Source organism: Penicillium malachiteum (assembly GCF_028827825.1).
Source record: "Penicillium malachiteum strain IBT 17515 chromosome Unknown utg000001l:1.0-8184562.0:1.0-8186909.0, whole genome shotgun sequence".
In the NCBI taxonomy this organism is placed as follows: domain Eukaryota; kingdom Fungi; phylum Ascomycota; class Eurotiomycetes; order Eurotiales; family Aspergillaceae; genus Penicillium; species Penicillium malachiteum.
This window is the reverse complement of record NW_026643094.1, coordinates 5,873,500-5,893,690: the sequence shown is the minus strand read 5'-3', so window position 1 is coordinate 5,893,690 and position 20,191 is coordinate 5,873,500. Positions and strand designations below refer to the sequence as shown.

Genomic DNA, 20,191 nt, shown 5'->3' with positions numbered 1-20,191 from the left:
GGGCGTGCTAGAAATGACGGCTCTCAAAGACCACTGGTTCACTTAATCAGGAAAATCTGCTACAGGAATGGTAGCAGCAAGCTTCCTGCTATCTTCAGGTTTGTAACCATCCCGTGGTTTGAAATCAAAGACCCCAGGAGCCCCTTCTACGTTCAACAGGGTTGAGGAACCAGCGGGGAATTTGAGAAATAGCCCCGCGTGTCGGTATTCGATTAGATCTATTGGCTCGCTAACATAAACAAGGATATGAATGGTTGTAGGCATGTTGATAAAAGAAGTAATGTTCGCAGATTCTTTAAATTTAACAGTTGATGAGTGTCTGGCAGAATCAGCATTTTCTTCATTGATGGGGATGCAGAGATCATTTATTCTTTGGGGTGTCTTCTTTGTTCAGGAGCAGCGCTAGAGGCGAAAAGAATAATATCCATGATATAACGTTGGGATGAGAGTAAGAGAGCCAATACTATCATTTCCGAGCTTTAGACGTTTACGCCACAGCGTCTACGTATCCTCCAGATTATAGCCTGGAATTACTCCATTGCAACCTACTAGCACCTGGGCATCTAGCATTCGAACTAGCGCAACTAATCTCTAGCGTTTCTGGCACACATGAGTTATTATTGGCAACCGCCGGCGGGAATCAGGCAACTCCACCGCTTGGGCATCAGCAAACCTCCTGTCATAGATTACTTTTGTGATTACTCTATAGTTGAAGAGAATATTATAGCTCACATTTGTCACATCACACGCATTGATTCCAGCGATATCCCAGCTCCTATTGAAACTTCAATGTTGCATGTGCATATGTCATTTCTTCAGATGTCCCCTTGAATTGCCGCATAAAATGAAACACACTGGTATTTCAACTGTCAGCTTCAAGTTATACCTAGATATTTTTTAATACTAGTCTCAGTGGACTGTATGTGGGAAGTACATATGTACTGTGATAGAAGTTTATAAATGGTCGGATATTGAGCATTTGAACCTTGGAAATACTTTCGTGTGATTTGTCTTGCATTCTATATAGGTTTTTCCTTTACATTGGGAGTTAATAGGGCGTACATATGAGCTATATGAATTACTAGTTTCAATATAAGACCGCACTGCAGATGCACTCTGACATCTGGAGGTCTGACTTGGACTCGGAGATCCGGAGCTCACCATTTACCTATCATCGAGATACACGTTTTCAAGGCCCCGCGGGTGAGCCAACGATCCCTGTTACATACATACTAGTACTGATTGTGATTCATATCTACTAGTAGCGGGGATGAACATTCAAGTTGGCATCAAGGGAAGGTCTGAGATCGATTGATCTATGTTACCGGCCCAAGAACTGGTCGCGAGAGCATCCACATGTCCGAATACCTAGGTACTTGGAATGAACGAAGGGCTTTCCGCCAATCCGGTATATCACATACCCTTATCCGACCATACGCCGGCTTTGTTGTTTTGAAATATCAGTTGCCCAGGTGAGATTAGGGTCTTCTCAGTCTGTAGATGTCCACGGTCGGTGATCTGCAAATTAAAACTGCGGCCTCGGGCTCAAAGATTCAGGTTAGTTGCACAGCTTAATTAAGTCCAATGACTCATAGCAGGTGCCGAGGCAAATAAAATTAGATGGGAGGAGGGAGATTGGAGGGGTACTTGCTGCGGCGAGCTAGAAAGGAAATAGTGGGCCTGGCTAGTGTCGACGGTGCTGACCACTCTGGACCAGCCTTTCATGCTCCTTAGCTATGAACTTTTCAACCAAGAGATAATGCTAGGCATTCTTTTCGACCGACCCTGGGAACAGAAGGTGAATATGAGAAACTTGGGTTGTAGTACGTACTCAGGACTTGGCGCCAAGCAGTTCTGGGGTAATATTGCACAGCAGAATTTGACACTTAATTATTTTCCGGAGCTTTATACCCTGCTTCCACATCTACTATCTGATTATAATGGATGGCAAGAGATGGGAAAAGCAGCAAGGTTAGCCCTGGAGGATGTTCTAGTAGATAGATCTCACATTATATTCCTAAAGTTGCCCAAGTTGAAGCGAGTAAGATAGCTGGAACGACAGTTGTGATTGAAAACACGGTGAACGTGAGACGAAGACAATAGATCAATTATCGCTAGTCTCTTTCGAGTTGTTTTTGCTGACAGGAACCGAGAGTGCCGGGCAGGCGGGTACTACGGCAAGATTTAGGGCCGTACAGTATGCCTAATTAGAACTAGTTTTTTTAGACCGCTTTTAGCACCGCCTTTACAGAGCTTGTAATCCACGTGTTGTTTTTTGGGCTTTATTAATTTACGTCAAATTGAACATGAATGGTGGATTTATTTTTGGCTTGGAGTATTCAAAGTGTGTTGAGAAAGAGAAGGGATATGAGATCCTTGATAACCTAAATTAAGTTTAGCTTCAAACTTGAATGTTTGTTCAGAGCCTGAGGGATTTTGCCAATTTTTAATCACACGCCAAGGCGGCCATCCCTTCATCTTAAGTTTATCTTTAATGTTAAATTTATGTAAGCCTTGATAATCTTAAGGGCTTTATCAATGTATTCAAATGTAATGGCTCAATGCGGGCAGTTGCATACTTTTCTCGGCTTCTGATTTCCCACGTCTATAGTCCCGTATGCCTTACTACTACCTGGGTGATTGGATGCTTAGGCCTTAGATACAAGGCATATAGTCTATTTATAGTAACTTTTATTTCTGCCGGGACAAAACTAGTCTCAAATAGGCATGCGAGCTGAATCTTGCCGTAAAGTGGGTCCGAGGTCGCAACTGGAACGCTATGTATAACTTCAAATATTGAGGAATCTGAAGATTCAATCTTCACTGGGATGATCCAATAGTAAATTCAAGTTGCCAGATATACGATTATCGGTCATGTAAAACTTGAACTGAGTTTTCAGGTCCAAGGTTGTTTATTTTATTGATTAAATTAACACGCACTGAGAATGTTCGTTCTTGATGCACTTACTGACGGGAATTATCAGGGTCAGCCCGTCTTTATTCGATCTAGCCCCAGCTACTCTAGTATGATTTTAGCGGCTTGCCAAGACACTTCGCTTCCATTCAAAAATTAGGCAGTCTACTGGAAATGGTCAAATTGAATCCACTCCTACTTAGTAGGAGTGTCTATAATCATTACGTAGCTCTTATAGGGCCCATGTGCAGTACTTTTAACCGATATCGATCACCTATGAGAGTATCGTGCTGATTTATGGGCCCGGGTCGGCCCTACTCCGGCTACTGTCTGATCGATCAAGCATATCAATGGGGAATATTGTTGGCACCCTATGATACAGGATTGCATATATGAACGACAAGTCATGTTACTGTAGGGTACCAAAACTGTTGGATCCAATCCGATACTGGCAAGTTGAACTACTCTGTAGAGGATTTAATTGAGAAATGTGGAGAAAATTTAGAGAATCTCGGCGATTCCGATCAGACAGAGGGTCCAGAGTCTATTGTTCCCACTGTAAGCTGACTGAACTTTTATAAATACTAGACTACAACGGCTAGTAGACTGTACTAGGTCCGCAACGCTAACCTATCTGATGCTTACTGCATAAACGCCAAGGCCAGGGCAACCTAAATGCAGTTAGAGTTCTGCAGAAGCCATACTACCCGTTCATGAGCTGGAAGGACTCAGAAGCTCTGTGATGTCTAAGCGAGTCCGTTGAGAAAACTATAAAGGGACACATCTGGCTCTCTAGTATAGTTCCTTCAGAAACAAACTTGCATTACAATCATACTCCTCAGGAATTCCTCACCTTTGCTTTTACCACCTTTAAAATGATGATTAAGGTATATTACCTCTTGGGTTATGTCTCATAATCTATACACAACGATGCTAATATGATATTCAAGACCACCTCTATCATTGCCGCCTTTGCGGCCATTGCTGTTGCCAACCCCACCGTCGGCTACGCTGGCTACTTCTATGCTGGTTGTAACACAACCACTGTTGATCTCACGAATGCCTATGCTGGAACTGCCAGCTGCGTTAACATCGAGGACTTCCCCATCAAGTCTTTCTCTGCCTATATTGAGTCTGGCGAATGCGCCGACGGTACCACCGCTGTTCTCAGCACTTACACTGCCTCCGGCTGTGATGATACAACTTTGTATCAGACTGTTGACGTTACCAGCGCTGAGCAATGCTTCGAGATTGATACTACCTTTGTTAGCGTCAAGGCCGAGTGTGTCTGAAGGGTTATTCATTTGATGCACCAATAAATGACTCGGAGCAGACATTGGAAAATTTTTAACTAGCATATTGTTAAGATGAAAAATGAATTGTTCATTAAAACAGTCAGTCTATTACACATTTGAAGCCTTTAGCAGCTTTATAGCCTGGAGTTGGAGTCCCTTGAAGCTTCCAAGGTTTCTTTGGTAGTAATATAATCTTTCAAATACACGTTGAAATTCAAATTTGAAATATTGCGACCTTCGGTGTATATAGGTTATAATTCGAGCATGAATGTACAGCAATTTACTACTATAACCTAAGGTTGGAACGTGAATATATTCAGATGTTCTTAGTAAATATTTAAAGATTCGAATAGAATATTGAAATTTTTCAGTGAATCAGGTAAATTTCCTGTACGTACAAAGAGAATGTTCACAAATAAAATTTGAGAATCCACCTCACATCCGCAAACAAAAGTATCCTGCTCTTCAACTGGTCTTTTTTGCAATTTTAAGACGATACTCAGATAAAGTCACAGTAGCAATACAACTTGAAGTGGACGGCTCATTAAGAGCCTGAAAATCAATAACATCTATCCATCAAGTATAAGCTCGAGCTAACACCATCATCGTCAATCTGGTAAGTGAAGAATTCCTTCGGATCACCAGAGAAGCTGGTCGCAGTCAAAGTAGCGACAAAGGGTGTTTCCTCTGGAAATGAAAAAAGAAATGTGAACAAAAATATACAACAGCATTTGTAAGGTGACCATCACCAAGCCCCCAAGATTCTGGTGTGGGCGGCGTGCGGCCGCCCTATTCCGCACGCTGCCCTATTCAGTCCTCTTCAGGGGCCATCGGGCCGGATATTCTCCACCTGAACATTCAGCCCGATCAAACTTGAAAATGTAACTTCTCGCTTTTTCTTTCAAAACTCTGTAAGCCGCTGCTATGCTCTCATCCCTCACTCACCTATGCCCCATCATCCATCTAACTACCGAGGCAAAATGTGTGCCGAATATAATCTACTGTCGAACTGCACAGGATAGGCCGTGGACTTTGCCGATCACAACTACACTTAGATCCCGCGATGATCGGCACGCCGACCTTACATGATCATTGTCATCACATGATAGTGATCTTACAGATCTGCTGACCACTGCCCCCCTAGGAATTCTTCTCAGGTGGTACTTAAAGACTACGGATATTCTGTCGCTAAAAGCTGAAAGATCTGCACGGAAATTCCTGATTCATTTGTCCGCTATCCTGATGCGATGTTACCACGGCGTGTTTAATCCGAGTTGGGCTTATTGAGACAGAGACAATCTAGAATTATTGCAATACCAAATCAGAAGTAATCAAGCTAATTTAAGCAAGAGCACTTGAGCTATTCTCGTTCTGCTCTTGAGTCCGATTAAGTCCGGGGTAAATTAGGAAGGTTCCAGATATCTGACTATTATCCCTGGCGATACGCTTTACCCCGCACTAAGATCGCCTGATCAGCCAAGCACGCTTGGATATCCAGGAGTTTTTCCCATTTCTCCATACCGCATTTTGCACCTGTGGATCCTCCAAATCCAATATCCCTAGATCTCTATAATGTTCCTAGCTACTACATTGAAGTTTGTGGGGTGACCAAGGGCATCAAAGGCCCAATCATACTTTCATAAACGATGTCACTTCGGCTAGAACTAGCTTGAACAATGAACGCATTATGTATAGAACTAGGCACCTAGGGGTTCAAATCAGCCCATGCGGATGTATAGCGAGTTTTACATATCCCTAGGTAAGGAGCATTTCTTAGGTAGAAAAAGGCCACAGATTTTAAGGATTGATACCTATACCAACTCTTACAGTCAACCGACTATCTACTTGTAATCGTGTTTTAAATTGACCATTAAGATTCAATAGTTTATACAGAGAAGTTCCTACCCGGGTAGGATATCTTACTTTAGCGCACTGGACCGCTTGTAGAGTTAGTGGCTGAATTTTCGATCCATGATCTAGCCCAATAAAGTCTAGTCATACACTTTGCTATAGCCTTGACGTTAAGATTGAAGATACCTAGTTTCTTTCAAATTTTGTGTGAAAATTGGAAGCTGATTCCGAATATACCTGTACTTCCTTCTTTTGCTCCGTTTCTTTCCTGCTATTTTGGTTTTGGCTTTCTGATTTGCAAATGAACGGATATCTTTTTATTTGTCCAACTATATCACCAGCTACGAGTTGAAGCATCCACTTGGGCAACACTTTAACTTTAATAGTAATAAGGATCTATTGATGCAGGCCCACTCCAGAATCCAAGTCTGCCATAAGTCATGCCGGCATGCACATGTGCAGGGTCTCCGCACTACCCGCGAATGGGCCACTCTAAACTCTTGAGAATGCTACCTCGCCTGTAAAAATCAAGTATTTGATTTCAAAAAATATTTTCAAGGGTATGCTAATTCATTGATGAAAGCTCACTACCCCGCAGAATCAGGTCTATTAAGCCATCGCCTCGCCACGAAAGCAGATGACATTCAGACACTTTCGATCCATTCTTGTCCACCTCTTCAAAGCGAGTCCTTTTTTGAAATCATGATGCCTCCTATTATGCCCTCTTTCAGGCTTGGTATATGTCTTGGTGCCATGGGATCCCTAGTCATAGCTGGTCCATGTGACATCTATGCCTCTGGCGATACACCTTGCGTCGCAGGCCATAGCACCACTCGCGCCCTATATGATTCTTATAGTGGCCCACTATACCAAGTCTCGCGAGCTTCTGACAGCACTACGGCTGATATTTCACCTGTGTCTGCCGGCTCAGTGGCCGACGCCGCTGCTCAAGACAGTTTCTGTGAAGGCACAAGCTGCAGCATTACTATAATTTACGACCAGACTGGCAATAGCAATCACCTCACTCAAGCTCCTGCAGGAGGTGCAGCATCTGGTCCAGACGGCCTAGCTAGTGCGACTGGAGCCCCTGTCACGCTCAACGGACAAAATGCATACGGTGTCCAGATCCAACCTGGTATGGGATACCGCTGTGATACCGCTGTGGGCACAGCCACCGGTGACGCAGCAGAAGGGATTTATGCTGTTCTTGATGGAACCGATTATAATGGCGCGTGCTGCTTTGACTACGGCAATGCTGAAACAAACAACGACGACAATGGTGACGCCCATATGGAGGCTATCTACTTTGGACTTGGTACTGGATTTGGAACTGGCACTGGAAGCGGTCCCTGGATCTTAGCTGACCTTGAGAATGGTCTATCTGCCGGAGACGATTTTGATGTGACATCAACCAACCCGTCAATTTCCTGGCGCTTTGTTACGGCTATCGTCAAAGGGCAGCCAAGCCAATTTTCAATCCGTGGTGGTGATGCTACGTCTGGCTCACTTGGAACCTACTGGAGTGGATCCTACCCAACTGGTTACAGTCCAATGAAGAAAGAAGGGGCCATTATTTTGGGTATTGGTGGTGATAACAGCAACGGTGCTCAGGGCACATTCTATGAAGGTGTTATGACTTCAGGTTATCCATCAGATGATACCGAAAATTCGGTCCAGGCCAATATCGTAGCCGCCAAATACGCTACCAGCTCTTAAACCGTCGTCAGTGGTCGCCAAATTAGTGAGATGCAGTGCTTTCACTATACCAGAAGAGTCTTGTGCTTGAAGGTGCTGATTTATCTCAGTACCTTCAAACGTTCTGTGTCTTATCTGTGTCGACTGATGTTTAAGTAGAGCCGGGTGAGAACTTGAATGTATACATATCCCAGGCTATATTTTATTGCAATCAACGACCCCATCTGGAAAGTATTTGTTGTTTGTTGATTAATTAAAATGAATATCATCTATTTGGTTGACTTTATATCTGGCCCCTTCCCACACTGCAACACTCGCCACTAGATACAATGAAAGTACGAACTTGCCCCTCCTGGACAACTACAACAGCTGAAATTTATCTTTTCATCAGCCTGTTGAGACCAGGTCTCCGCCCTTAGTCCATGAGGTATTATCTTCCCTCACCCCACCACACATTTCCGTCCACAAATCAGGTCCTCCCGCACAGCCTAGTATTCTTGAATGTCTGCAACAGTTTCATAGGTCCTTACTTCCACTATTGGAGACAAGCCCTTGCCCAGGACATACCCAAGGACCTTCCTTGAGTGGAAGACGCGTCCATCCGATATCCTTGAGCGCGCTCTTTTCCTACCGGTCCGGTCGAGAATTCTCTATATATGCTCCACTGAAACTCTCCTCACGATGTGCAACGTAAACGCAATATCGAAGAGCTTCCGCTTTGCGGATGAACAGAGACACTTCGCCTTGGGTCCCGACCGTGTAGTTCTGCATCAAATGAAATGTGAGCAAGAAGGCAGACGGCCGTCAACTGGTTTTCCACCTCTTCCGCTATCACAATGCCACGCATGCCTCGATGCCAAGCACTGGAGCGGCAAGACTGAACCATCAAAAATGCGTAAAATGCAAAAAAAATAACATACAACAGTGAGGGTTCGCGTGTGGTCACCCACCATGCTACTAACTCACCGCTGTGAGACCATAATTCATATCCACCCCCGATGTAGCACTTAAGTGCAGTCTACAGATACCAGACCCTTTCCTTATTCTCTATAAGGAGTTCGTAGGAGGCAATTGGCACTATATGTATTATTAAAATTTGTACAGCTTGATTACTCAGCCACCAGTAGTGCGTGCGGAGATAGGCGGTCAATATTTAGTATGAGGGAAATATGTTATGGCTTGATGGCCGTTATAGTCCCTCGTGTACCTCTTGTCCCTGACAGATTCCCGTATGACCTGATTAATGCGGACGGATGCTCATATATTTATTCGCAACCGCCCATGCCTGGTGTTGCATTCTCATTGACAGAATGACTTCAACCTCAACGCTACCAAGACACTCGGGGGTAAGATATATACCACCAGGTAATACAACCTACTCACAGCTTTAGATCCTGTATGTCGATGATCAACCCCTCTTTGCGAGACGGATCGATTTACTCGATGTCCGTCGTACAATATACCGCCTTGAACTCGAACCTGACTTATGTCCATCACAAATTCCACCTCATGTGAATACGGTTATCATCAAGCGACAGAAGGATGGATGGGAAAAATGCTTTCGAAATGAGCAAGCAGCTTATGAAAAACTCTCCGAGCTTCAAGGATCCGTTATACCAAAGCTCTATGGCCAGGTAATTTATGACGGACAACCAGCCCTAGTTCTTTCGGATGAAGATGGCTTGAATCTACATGAACTTGCATCCAACCTTGATAACCATATCGATTACGATAATTTGGAGATCCTGTAGACGGGATTATTTGAATTATTGACTAACTGTGGCGCTGTTTACTGGGACCAAAAAATTGAATTTTCTGTTCAACGCCAGTGGCAATGTGATTGTTCTTGACCTTGAAGATGTCCGCTTTCCTGAAATATTTGATGAGTGTGACTATCTTGTGAATGAGGGTGGTGCGAGTACTCTACTGAATGAGACCAAAGCCCTCAGAAATACACACTCAAAACGAATCACCGACGGAATTTGGTGGGCACAACGCGAGAGGGAAATCGTATATCCCAAGTTGGATATAACTCCTGGAATCTAGTACTTATCTCAATACACCTTAGCCCCTTCCAAGTCACGTGCAAAATCATTCAGGAGTATATGATAGTATAGATATAGGGTAGCAATATGTCATCAGTAAATTAATATTAAAATCATTATACAAAATATCTGTGAAAAGTTTTATTCAAGTTAGTATCAACTTCCAAAGCATATAGTTAAAGTTAACATAAGCTTAAAGAGTGCCCGTTTCTGACTTGAAAAAAAAAGAATAAAAACCAAAACTCCACCTCCTACTGAATGCTACGTAACTATTTAAATGAGGAATGTACCGGTGTCTTGATGCTTGAGTGTTTCTTTTCAGTCTGTCGTGTAGAGTGCCCATTCCTGGTAGCTTGGCGTAGATGTCATCAAGTAAACTATCCAAGTCTTTGTGATCCATCAAGAATCATAATGCACATGCAGCACATGATTCGGCGACGATAAGCCGCCTATAGTTGCCTGTCAAGGAAATCTTTCGATGACTATCCAAGGTCATTACACAAAGTGGTTTTCCCCACACGGGGACGTCCGCAGATTAACATATGAAGGTTCCGAGGGCATCCGCAACCCTTTTCTTCCCCGTGATCTAAACGCAATTCCAGAAAAGAAAAACGATGAGAATAGCTTCGTAAGTAGCAATTCCATGTGAGAATCATTTTTACGTTTGCTTCTCTGCAACGTTCTACACTTCTAGTCGCTCTACCACTATCATTCTGAATTTTCTCTAAGTGTTCCCGGGATGCAGCTCATACGAGCTAGTTCCAAACATACTGTCTCTTTGGTTCGGCCGCATTTGACGTGGGCGAATCGCTTCTGTTATTTGACATCAACACCCGCGGATGCGTAGTCGTCTGGGTACATCTAGATACCATCGAGACTACAAAGTCGATTTCGTATTGTTACATCATCGATTGATGCTTGTTGTCATCAGTAAGTATAAGTACGTGTATAGGGAATTCCACTAAGTGATGAGACACTTGAACCCGTCGTACGATATTCTTTGAAGCCTTGAAACTTGAACGCAATCTACCTTGATCTACACAATGAGATCTTCTTTTCTCGATGGTGTCGACTGGGGTTTTACCCTTTTGTTTGTACTAGCTACAGGCACTCTGGCGCGGAATTCGTCTTCGACGAATTCTTCCTCGGAGTCTCCAACGCTGGTTCGCCTCTGTACATCCAGCGACATCGCCAACATGAACGTCATTAACTGCGAATGTCCCTCAGATTTTCCTCCTGCATCAAATGCCTGTAATGCGAACGGTAAAACCTGTACGCAAAAATGTAACGGAGGATCTGTGACGTCTTTTGCCGAACTAGACGTATGTGGTGCTGGCTGCGTAGATGCCAACAACGAATGCAATGGTTGCTACATCTGGTTCTCTGGGCTTTGCCATTGCCTTCAGAAAATGCAAGAACAAGAGCAAATTACCTGTATTGCATCCTCAAAGCTTACTCCCGGCCAAAAAACACCGCCAATATGGATGATTAACGCTCCGAACGACTTAATGACCACCACCTATCTGGTGCCGGGAATCCTGCAATTGCACCAAATTCCCGACTATTGGGTTGGGTTTAATCTCGCACAGAACACAATTCGGAAGAATTACGGAAATTCTGGAACTCTGGCTTTGAACTCAGTGACCAGCCGCACGGAAGAACAAATCCACATCCATCTCTGCAGTAATGGAAATCAAAATGCTCGCGACGTGGTCAATGGTCTAGATCCCGCTAATTACAAAACACTGGCGACGGTGGATTTATCAAAGGCTATGCCAGGCTATGCTATGCAGTGTCGGGTTTCATCACAGAAGGATGCTAATATTGACCAAGGGGGGGATATTCTGAGCTATCTTCAGACACTTACTAAAGACCACGGGCCCGAAAATTGTGCCCAATATCACGTTGGATCTGGGTTTATGATTGATAAGAACGGACTTGCTTGGTCTTGTGTTACGACCTCTGGATCGCCAGAGAAGATTTTCTGTTAATTGGGGAGCATGATCATTTGCACTTTCATCTTGGCTCTTTATGTTTGAAAATCTATTTGGTTAAGAAATCGTCCTTCAATTGGCATCAGTCGCTGGTCAAATGAGACCGCGGATCTTTTAACTCGGGCGGTCCCGCATTGTTATATAATTCTTGCCTACAATGGATCTTGAAAATCGATGTTCTCAAAGCAGATACTCGTTCTGCGCATTAATATATGTCAAAATGTCAGTGTAAAGGGTTTCTAGGTGAACATGAACTTGTGGGTTGTCATCTATTCAGACTATTGAGGGGAAAGGGCGAAAATGCTCTATAGAGTAGGACAACCTTGGAACCTAGGACGACACAATACCAAAAGAATAAAAAATAACAAAATACAACAGTAAGGATTGACATGCGGTTATCCACCATACTCTTAGTAGCTCCATGTAGCCCCGCGCCTTATGATTGTCAATCTGCATGAACTGTATATCACGCTTTGACCCGTCACAGGATGACCCGGGATGAGAACACTTTGGATGGAAAGCTTCCAAACGGCGAAACTGACTTTGAAATTTTCATCCAAGTCACACTCCAGTCTGTTGCAATACTGATTCGGAGCGTTTGATATAATACTGTCTATTATTGCGCTATTTCAACTGTAACCCATCGATTGTTGGGAAGTAGTATACGATTAGGCGTCTGTGTACTTGTCATGCTGTCCTCGGAGTCTCAGGTTTGAATCAGAAGCAAGTATCTTGAGTTCGAAAAGCAGTTTGAATTGTATAGGCGTATAGAGGGAGGTCTATATGTCCGACATCAATGAAATGATAACTTCTATGATCCTCTAGTATCAGGCTCAGCTGGAGGGGTCACAGTCCCACGGACCCGTGCAATTTCCAATCATGTAAAGGACATTATCACCTCCCGTAACATAACAAGTTTCGGAAGGTGTGGTATCTGCATCATAGGTCACATAAGTGCATTCACCCGTGTTATCTCCATTCGCGTCTGCGCAGTTCCATTTGTTCGAATCACTGGAGCTAACATTGCACCAGTATTCTACACCACTTCCGCAAATTCCGTTCTTGAAAAGCATGTAATCGGACATGCCAGTCGGATAATCTTCATTCACAGGGTCATAAACCACCTCCATGTACTCATCAGATGCGTCACAAATGTCGTCCTTTTCGTAGAGTCCACCATAAGCCTCCACACCATTCAATGATGCGATGCATTCGGCGCTGACGCATTCTTCTTGATATTGGGACTCTCGCCAGATGGCCCAGGGGTAGGAGTCAGTTGGGGCTGCGGTTGCGCTCACAAGCACAGTACTAGAGCCTTCGCAGTATGGGACTTCGGTGTAGCCGTCATTCACAAAACCCTCGCTGGCACAAGCGACGACCTCCCCATAGAGATCGGTGAAGGTGTATGGGTAAGGGAATTCTGTAGTGTTGAGCCATATAGTAGTGCGAGAGCCACTGCAGTATGGGATCTCACTGTAGCCATCATTCACAAGACCCGTGGAAGCACAGGCGACAATGTCACCGTAGAGATCAGTGAACGTGTATGGGTAAGGATTGGAAGTTGTCATGGTTGGTAAAACCGTGTAGCCGCAAATGTCCGATCCAGACATTGTAGTGACATAGTCAGTGGTACCACTGCAAGAGCAATAGGTGTCATCGCTTCCACTGTCAGGGTCTTGTGCAGCCACACAAAGGGGTCCTGAAGTCGTTGTTGGCGTTGGTGTTGGAGTTACGATGACTGAGCCGTAAATTCGATTGATCTGCGATGCCTCTTGAGATTCGATGGCCTCGAGGAAGGTAAGAGCATCAGTCGTCGTAGGGCGCATTTCGATGATTTCATTCGATACAAAACCAGCAGCACCCAGAGTAAAGGTCGCAATGATTGTGGTTGTGGTTTCGGTTTCGGTAGCGGTAGTCTCACTGTCTGAATCGTCACCCCCCGCGCCTGCACCGCTACCAGAGCCACTGCCCGAACCAAAACCTGGGGGACATAAGGGGCAGCCTCCGACGCAAAACAAATCACCTAAAGGGTTTCATTAGCAAAAACCCAGCACATGAGGCAGTAGAGTTAAGTAGTAACAAAATGAACTTACAGGAGCTACCACAAACCTCGAGCAATGAGGGTGTGCATTTAGGTCCAGATTCGCCGGTGGAAGTGGCCTTGACAGTAGTTTTCTTTGTGTTGATTTCAGGATCGGGGGTGTTGGTAGTTGTAGGGTATGGATGAGGTGTCACAGTCGTAACAGTCGGAGAGAGGGTAGTACCATCGTAGACGGAGGTAGTTCCACCAAAAACACCAGTCCACGAGGCACTGAAGTATGTCAAGTTTCCGCTCGAGTAGCTGACTGCGGGTATGGTGCTTGTTGTTCCTCCAATGACGGTCGTGTTTCCACCAACAGTTCTGTGAATGATTAGCATATTCTCATCACACTCAAAGGTCCACGGCACTCACGGTGTATAGGTAATAGCGAAGGGCGAAGGCTCCACGGAGCTTGTCTGATACACGACTGTTTGACCGGGTGTGATCTGCTGGTTCCACATATTGATGTATGATGTTGTGACCGGGGCAATTGTAATCTGAGTAGGGACAGTGTAGGTACTGTATAGAGAGAATGTATCAACGTATCCATCAACAAGCGTTGTGGTAGAGGTCTCTGTGGCTCTCCAGGTAACATGAGTGTTCCAGGGAGGGAAAGAAATGACTGTCTCCGATGTCAAGGGCTGAGGTGGCATGATCATATAACATGGCGGCGAGCAGCTGACAATGGGTGTTGGCTCTGACCAAATAGTTGGATCAACGCTAATGGTCTGTCCCCCAGTCTCACCGGACCCATCGCTGGATGAATTGGAGAATGGCCAGAACTGCTCAAGATCGATGGCCCATTCGGCGGTTCCAGCAAAGTTGTATGACTGATACATTGCCTGTCGGCTGGCCTTCGTAGAATTTGTCATATAACCAACCCATTGAGTAGAGTTATAGACCAGGTAGTCAGAGACATCGTCAGAGGTTGCCACTGCTGTGGAGTCGCTTGCCAAGATCTCATTCATTTCTGCGTTAGAGATATAGCCGACCGTGTCAGTGCAAGGGCCTGCAGCACCACCGGCACTCCATGTACAATCGGAAGCAGTACAGCCAGCTTCTGTCATCTGGAAAGATCTTCCGTAGCTGCTAACGCCAACCATAATCTGGTTTGTAGATACTCCAGCTTTCGTGATCATTGACAACGCCCACATTGTCTCAGTCATATTAACATGAGAGAAAAGACAATCTCCAGCTGTGCATCCCCATTGAGCATAGGCGTTGCCCAAATCCCAGGTTCCATGGAGGTCATAAGTCATATAATTGATGAAATCAACGGTTTCCGATATTTCCTTAATAGGGAACTGTTTCAGATACCAATAGGAAGAGGGTGCTGTTACTGAAAGTACTGCATCGCTAGGCAAAGCAGACCGCATATCTTGTAAGAAAGCAAGATAATTATCTCCCTCGTCCGAGCTTCCAGCAGGGATTCCAGCGATGTCAGGTTCTCCTGGATATTCCCAATCAAAATCAACTCCATCAAGACCTGTGTCGGCAATGAAATTAACAATATTCTGCACAAGCGTTGCTCGGTTTCCAGCAGCGGTTCCATCACGGAAAATCATGTAAGTGTCGGTGTCTGTGGAGAAGTCCCAGCCACCAAATGACATCATGCGCTTAACACTAGAAAGAGCGACAAATTGCTCAAACATATCTTCCATCCCATCCACATTGACAGAATAATCAGAAGCAATGTTTCCAAAGGCGAAATTAACATGTGTCCAAGCAGAGGTGTCGATGGATGATGCATCCATCTGTAAACAGGTTCGATTGACACTACTTGCTTCATAGTATCCCACCACACTATAAGTCGAAGGTGCAGTATCAGAATTGACAATATCCGTACCGCAATTTGAGATACATCCATCCGAGCCTGAAGCGGCCGTTCCAGGAGCTCCTGTGGCTGCACGGGTATCGTTGCAGTAAAGAGGGGTAGTACCGCACTCACCCCAAATATCGCAACAGGCATTCAGGGGGCAAGGGTTGAGATCTCCCCAAGTATCAGAGTCGGTAGAATTGAATACAGTTCCATTCACTTGGGGTCCGCAGACAGCATTGGCAATTGTCGCGGGGTAGGGCGGGTTACCAGTTGACAAGCAGATAGCTTCACCAGCCTGTAGATCATCACATCCATACCAGGCCCAGGTATTGTTATTGTAAGAATCGATATCATCCACTGTGATACTGTAGGCCGATGCAATGGCAGAACAGCTATCACCAGATTCCACGTTGTACGTGTAACAAGTACCATTGGAGTATTCCGAGGGGGCAAAATCAGGAAGAGAACCAGAGGAGCAGCAAACATATTGACCAACAGCGAGCGTTGAGCAAAGATCGGAGGCAGTGTTGTACTCATAGAATTCCGCGTCGGTGATGCCACATTCGGTGACCAAGGATGCACAGCTGTCTCCAGAGACAACCTCAACATAGGAACAAGTAGATCTGCGCTCAATGGTATGAGATGAATGCACAGAGGAAACATGGTTTGACCCCGATCTTCGAGTAGACCGCGACAGGATCGTGCTGTTTGTCTTTCCAGTGACAGATGAGGATGAATTCTTGGCGACCCAAGCAGAGAATAACGCAGATTCCTCCTCGTCAAAGCCAGAAATGCATGATCCTTGGTGCCATGCTTGAACGTGTTGTTGAACTGCAGATAGATCACCTGTGAGGTCAATGGCAATGCCCATCGTTGTACTGGCGGTAGATCCACAATACTGAAGGGCCGCCGCGCTGTAACTTGAGCCTCCACTAGTGTTCATCATTTTCTGCATGGCGAATTCCACGTTCTCAGCTCGGGCCAGATCGTCGCCAAGGTAAACACCTGCAGCAATACCGTTGAAATAGCCAAAGAGAATAGACTTCTGGAGGTTGCCGGTCATGTAGGACTCCAAATCCTGCAGTAGAGCGGACGCATCCTCAAGGTTGGACGAGGAGCCCGACGACCCCCAAGAACCAATTTCGTAAGTGGCAGATGTTTTATATGTTTGTGAATCCAGAAGACCCTGAGAGCCGCCTTCAAGCAAGCTGAGATCTTCAGAGATACATGTGCGAATTGTTGAGTGAGTTTGGCTGTTGTTCAATTCATTGAAGATATTGAAATCAAGCAACATAGTTTCATTACACAGTGCGACTCTGGATGCGCTGGAGTAGACATACCACTCATTGGGGTCGTAACTAGAGCATGTGGCAGGACAGGTGGTTGGTCTTTGCACGCGAGCTATTACAGCAGCAGAATCCGTGCTGGCCAGAGCCGGCTCAGCAACGAGGCTCAGAGCCAGGAAGACGGATGCAATTTGCCATAATTGACTCATCCTGTCTGCCAGGGCTCCGTAGAAAATAAGAGATGGAAGAAATGAAGGAGTGGATTCACCTGGGCAGTCCAAACGTGACAGTACCGAGGAAACAAAATGTGAAATGACAAACGATTGAAGAATTGGTGTCGGACACCACTATAAGAGCCACCCTCTCGGATAAAGAGCGTCGTTACCTATTTGAAAGTTGACACTTGGGGACTCGTCGGGTTTTATATTTCCCTCTGGGAGGCTACACCCGAGGTCGATTATGCATTGATCATGCTACTCAACCGATCTGTGCTGTTGCGAATTACTCTTTGTCAAAGGCTTGCAATCCTATCGGTAATGTTATCAACCGATGATGCCACTTTTGGGAAAACTAATTCTCCTCGGCAAGGCTCTTCCATACTACTACTCCACTCCCCCTTAATAAGAAGAGAGTGAGGCTTTTGACGGAATGAAATGTTTGTTTCATCGGCACCGCCGACGAGTGGGACTTGGCACTTGAGCGAGCGAGAATTTTCGGATCATATCATACTTGGTATGTTGACTGGGTCAATCCCTTATGGATGATTTCTCCCGGACCACCCACGTGCGGGATATCCCGAAGTCACAATGTGGATCTGATAGTAGCGCCTAAATAAGTGGCTGAAGGAGGGACGTCTAGTGACCAAGCGCATCCTTTGACTTATCAATTCAAGTCCCGCGTGGTACATTAGGGCCAAGCTAAAAAATCCTTTGATAGTATGTTAGTCGCCACCGTTTTACTCACGGATCCTTCATAGAAATACTCCGAGTCTATCAATCCAAGGGATCATCTAGATAAACATGAAGCTACAAGAAACTCTGAATATTGGAAATCCTCACGATTGCCGTTATGCTATAGTTCAGTTAACAAAAACATTGAATAGGTATGCCATTATTTTACATCTTGTGCTGCACTATTGGTAAGGATGGGGTATCGATGGCAGACCCACCCATTTTGACTCCCCCTGTTCGACCGTCGGTATTTCCCCTAATCTCCGAGGGTGGATTCCCTATCACGCTATACAGAAAAAAAAACAGTTTTCATCTACTCTGTAGTAATCCTATTCACTAAAATTGAATTTGCCATTAGCTCTCTCAGGAGGAAGAAATGTAAGATTTTAGCTCTGCATAAAGTAGATATCCACTGCTCTACTTGTTTATATGCAAGTCCATCCCGGCACGAAAAATCCTACAGCAATTAACTTCGCATTTCCTATCTTTCTCAATTTCTCTCTTTGATTGCCCTGAAACTCTTATTGCCTTCGAGTCAGCTCTAGCCGGACTGGCACCCTCTGCCAATAAAGTGATGCTCACAATGGGTACCACGTCTCTTTGGCTCATCATTGGTTTGATGATGAGCCGGTCCGTTAGCGCTTTAAGCAATATTGGATATTTTGATTTCCCTACTGGTGCTGGAGAATGCACAGGCAACGAGGATGTTCTGGCAGATTTTATGGCGGATGCCAAAGATTTGTATGATGGTATGGTGGCGGCAATGGACCTTGTCTCGGATGCCGCTTTCAGTACCGAGGAGGAATATGCTGATTACTATGTGGCTCGCCAACTCCTTTTGGGTTGGTTCGGAATTACCTTTGATGATCATAGCAATGTCGTCGACAATGCTGAATCCTGGGAAATTCTCCAAGGTAGGAATGAAAAGTCTTATCTAGCAATGATTGAGTATCGCTAAGGGCCTCGCAGAAACAGCTGATCGGCTCTTCGACTTCTTCAGAGATGGAGACGGAGATTTGACCGCTCCGACTTACCCCGCCAACTTATTTTGTGAGGGCTCAATGGGGAACTTTTTCGATTGGAGTGCAGTCGCATTAGACGTCGACGAAAATAACATCATGGTTGAAGACCAAGGAGTATCAATTGAGACTCTGTACCCCACGATCTACGCTCAGCGCAATTCAGCGTCAAGCTCTTTTGGAACAATCAAGCCTTATTATCTATCAAGCATGAACAGATACATCTTCATGGGCAATCAGATCGATCAGGACATTTGCGCTACCACATTGAATGGGGGTGAAATGTATGGGCTTACCATGCCTGGATATGTTGCTTCGGAAACTACGACAACAGTGACAGACGCAGCCGAGGGTCCCGTGGAGGTTGAACTGACGTATGACGTTATGGCAGACACTGTCTTGATCTGTCCCAACATTTTGACTGGAACCGTGTTCCAATATCTCACTCTAGCAGACATGACCGCCGGAACTGCCATTGAACCTGGTTCAGGAACAGGATTGAATACAATCGTGACCAGCTCCTCCACCATGTTTCATGAATTGATTCATCTTACTACTACCTGGACGTCCGACGACTCGATCAATCCTCATGTCGTGGTTGATTATACATGTAAGTTTCTCTCTTCAAGCCTTTCTATATTTACCTGACAGATGAAACTAATCATCCGATAAGACGACGTTGGCGAGGCCGTGCAACTAGCGGAGGGAATCCTTGAAATCCCCAATGATCCAGATGAGGTGTATGATGCCGTGTACGCTGCTCTGAATGCCCAAAACTATGTATTTTTCGCTACCGCATGGTACAACTGGAAGAATAACCCAGTCTCATCGGATGACGAATTGTCAGCTGCTGTGTTTTTCGCCGGTCTTCCGGAGGTCTGGTACTGGCCTATAGCCAGCGAAAAGAAAGCTTTTAAGGATGCTGGGTTTTGAGCTTCTTAAAGTTTTGATGCTGCCAGTGCCTCGGGTTCGAAGTTCGAGGACAAACATTGAATTTACCTGATCTACTGTATACTGGGAAGTCGTCTGAAAATTAAACCTTGGAACCAGCGACCTCTGAACCCGAGCGAAATGTTCAAGTTATATTTTTTAGGATACAAATTTCATTATAATTCAAGGTTTATTGAATTGCACCCTTATTTCTCATGTTTATTGAATCAGTCATAAAGATTTGCCTGTGAAACCAAATCTCCACTACTGAAAGACATCATGATCCAAATTTTATTGATTTCCAGATTGTAAA

General features: G+C 44.9%; 8 protein-coding genes across 8 annotated transcripts; 5 read left to right on the top strand and 3 right to left on the bottom strand.

Moving 5' to 3' along the window:
• Positions 1 to 42: 42 nt before the first annotated feature.
• On the bottom strand, positions 43 to 264 carry N7483_002200 (uncharacterized protein; the record flags this gene model as incomplete). Its single annotated transcript, XM_057085637.1, has 1 exon — positions 43 to 264. One exon carries the CDS (start codon positions 262 to 264, stop codon positions 43 to 45), a length of 222 nt encoding a protein of 73 aa, XP_056951786.1.
• A 3,588-nt stretch (positions 265 to 3,852) lies between these two features.
• On the top strand, positions 3,853 to 4,206 carry N7483_002199 (uncharacterized protein; the record flags this gene model as incomplete). The annotated part of the gene is made up of 1 exon (XM_057085636.1): positions 3,853 to 4,206. One exon carries the CDS (start codon positions 3,853 to 3,855, stop codon positions 4,204 to 4,206), a length of 354 nt encoding a protein of 117 aa, XP_056951785.1.
• A 2,559-nt stretch (positions 4,207 to 6,765) lies between these two features.
• On the top strand, positions 6,766 to 7,776 carry N7483_002198 (uncharacterized protein; the record flags this gene model as incomplete). The annotated part of the gene is made up of 1 exon (XM_057085635.1): positions 6,766 to 7,776. The coding sequence occupies one exon, from the start codon at positions 6,766 to 6,768 to the stop codon at positions 7,774 to 7,776; it is 1,011 nt and encodes a 336-aa protein (XP_056951784.1).
• A 1,289-nt stretch (positions 7,777 to 9,065) lies between these two features.
• On the top strand, positions 9,066 to 9,506 carry N7483_002197 (uncharacterized protein; the record flags this gene model as incomplete). The annotated part of the gene is made up of 2 exons (XM_057085634.1): positions 9,066 to 9,101; positions 9,147 to 9,506. 2 exons carry the CDS (start codon positions 9,066 to 9,068, stop codon positions 9,504 to 9,506), a joined length of 396 nt encoding a protein of 131 aa, XP_056951783.1.
• A 1,337-nt stretch (positions 9,507 to 10,843) lies between these two features.
• N7483_002196 (uncharacterized protein) lies at positions 10,844 to 11,791 on the top strand (the record flags this gene model as incomplete). Its single annotated transcript, XM_057085633.1, has 1 exon — positions 10,844 to 11,791. One exon carries the CDS (start codon positions 10,844 to 10,846, stop codon positions 11,789 to 11,791), a length of 948 nt encoding a protein of 315 aa, XP_056951782.1.
• Positions 11,792 to 12,627: 836 nt separating this feature from the next.
• Positions 12,628 to 14,212, bottom strand: N7483_002195 (uncharacterized protein; the record flags this gene model as incomplete). The annotated part of the gene is made up of 2 exons (XM_057085632.1): positions 12,628 to 13,817; positions 13,888 to 14,212. 2 exons carry the CDS (start codon positions 14,210 to 14,212, stop codon positions 12,628 to 12,630), a joined length of 1,515 nt encoding a protein of 504 aa, XP_056951781.1.
• Positions 14,213 to 14,242: 30 nt separating this feature from the next.
• On the bottom strand, positions 14,243 to 17,188 carry N7483_002194 (uncharacterized protein; the record flags this gene model as incomplete). The annotated part of the gene is made up of 1 exon (XM_057085631.1): positions 14,243 to 17,188. One exon carries the CDS (start codon positions 17,186 to 17,188, stop codon positions 14,243 to 14,245), a length of 2,946 nt encoding a protein of 981 aa, XP_056951780.1.
• A 1,324-nt stretch (positions 17,189 to 18,512) lies between these two features.
• Positions 18,513 to 19,881, top strand: N7483_002193 (uncharacterized protein; the record flags this gene model as incomplete). The annotated part of the gene is made up of 3 exons (XM_057085630.1): positions 18,513 to 18,843; positions 18,932 to 19,558; positions 19,622 to 19,881. The coding sequence occupies 3 exons, from the start codon at positions 18,513 to 18,515 to the stop codon at positions 19,879 to 19,881; spliced, it is 1,218 nt and encodes a 405-aa protein (XP_056951779.1).
• Positions 19,882 to 20,191: the final 310 nt, after the last annotated feature.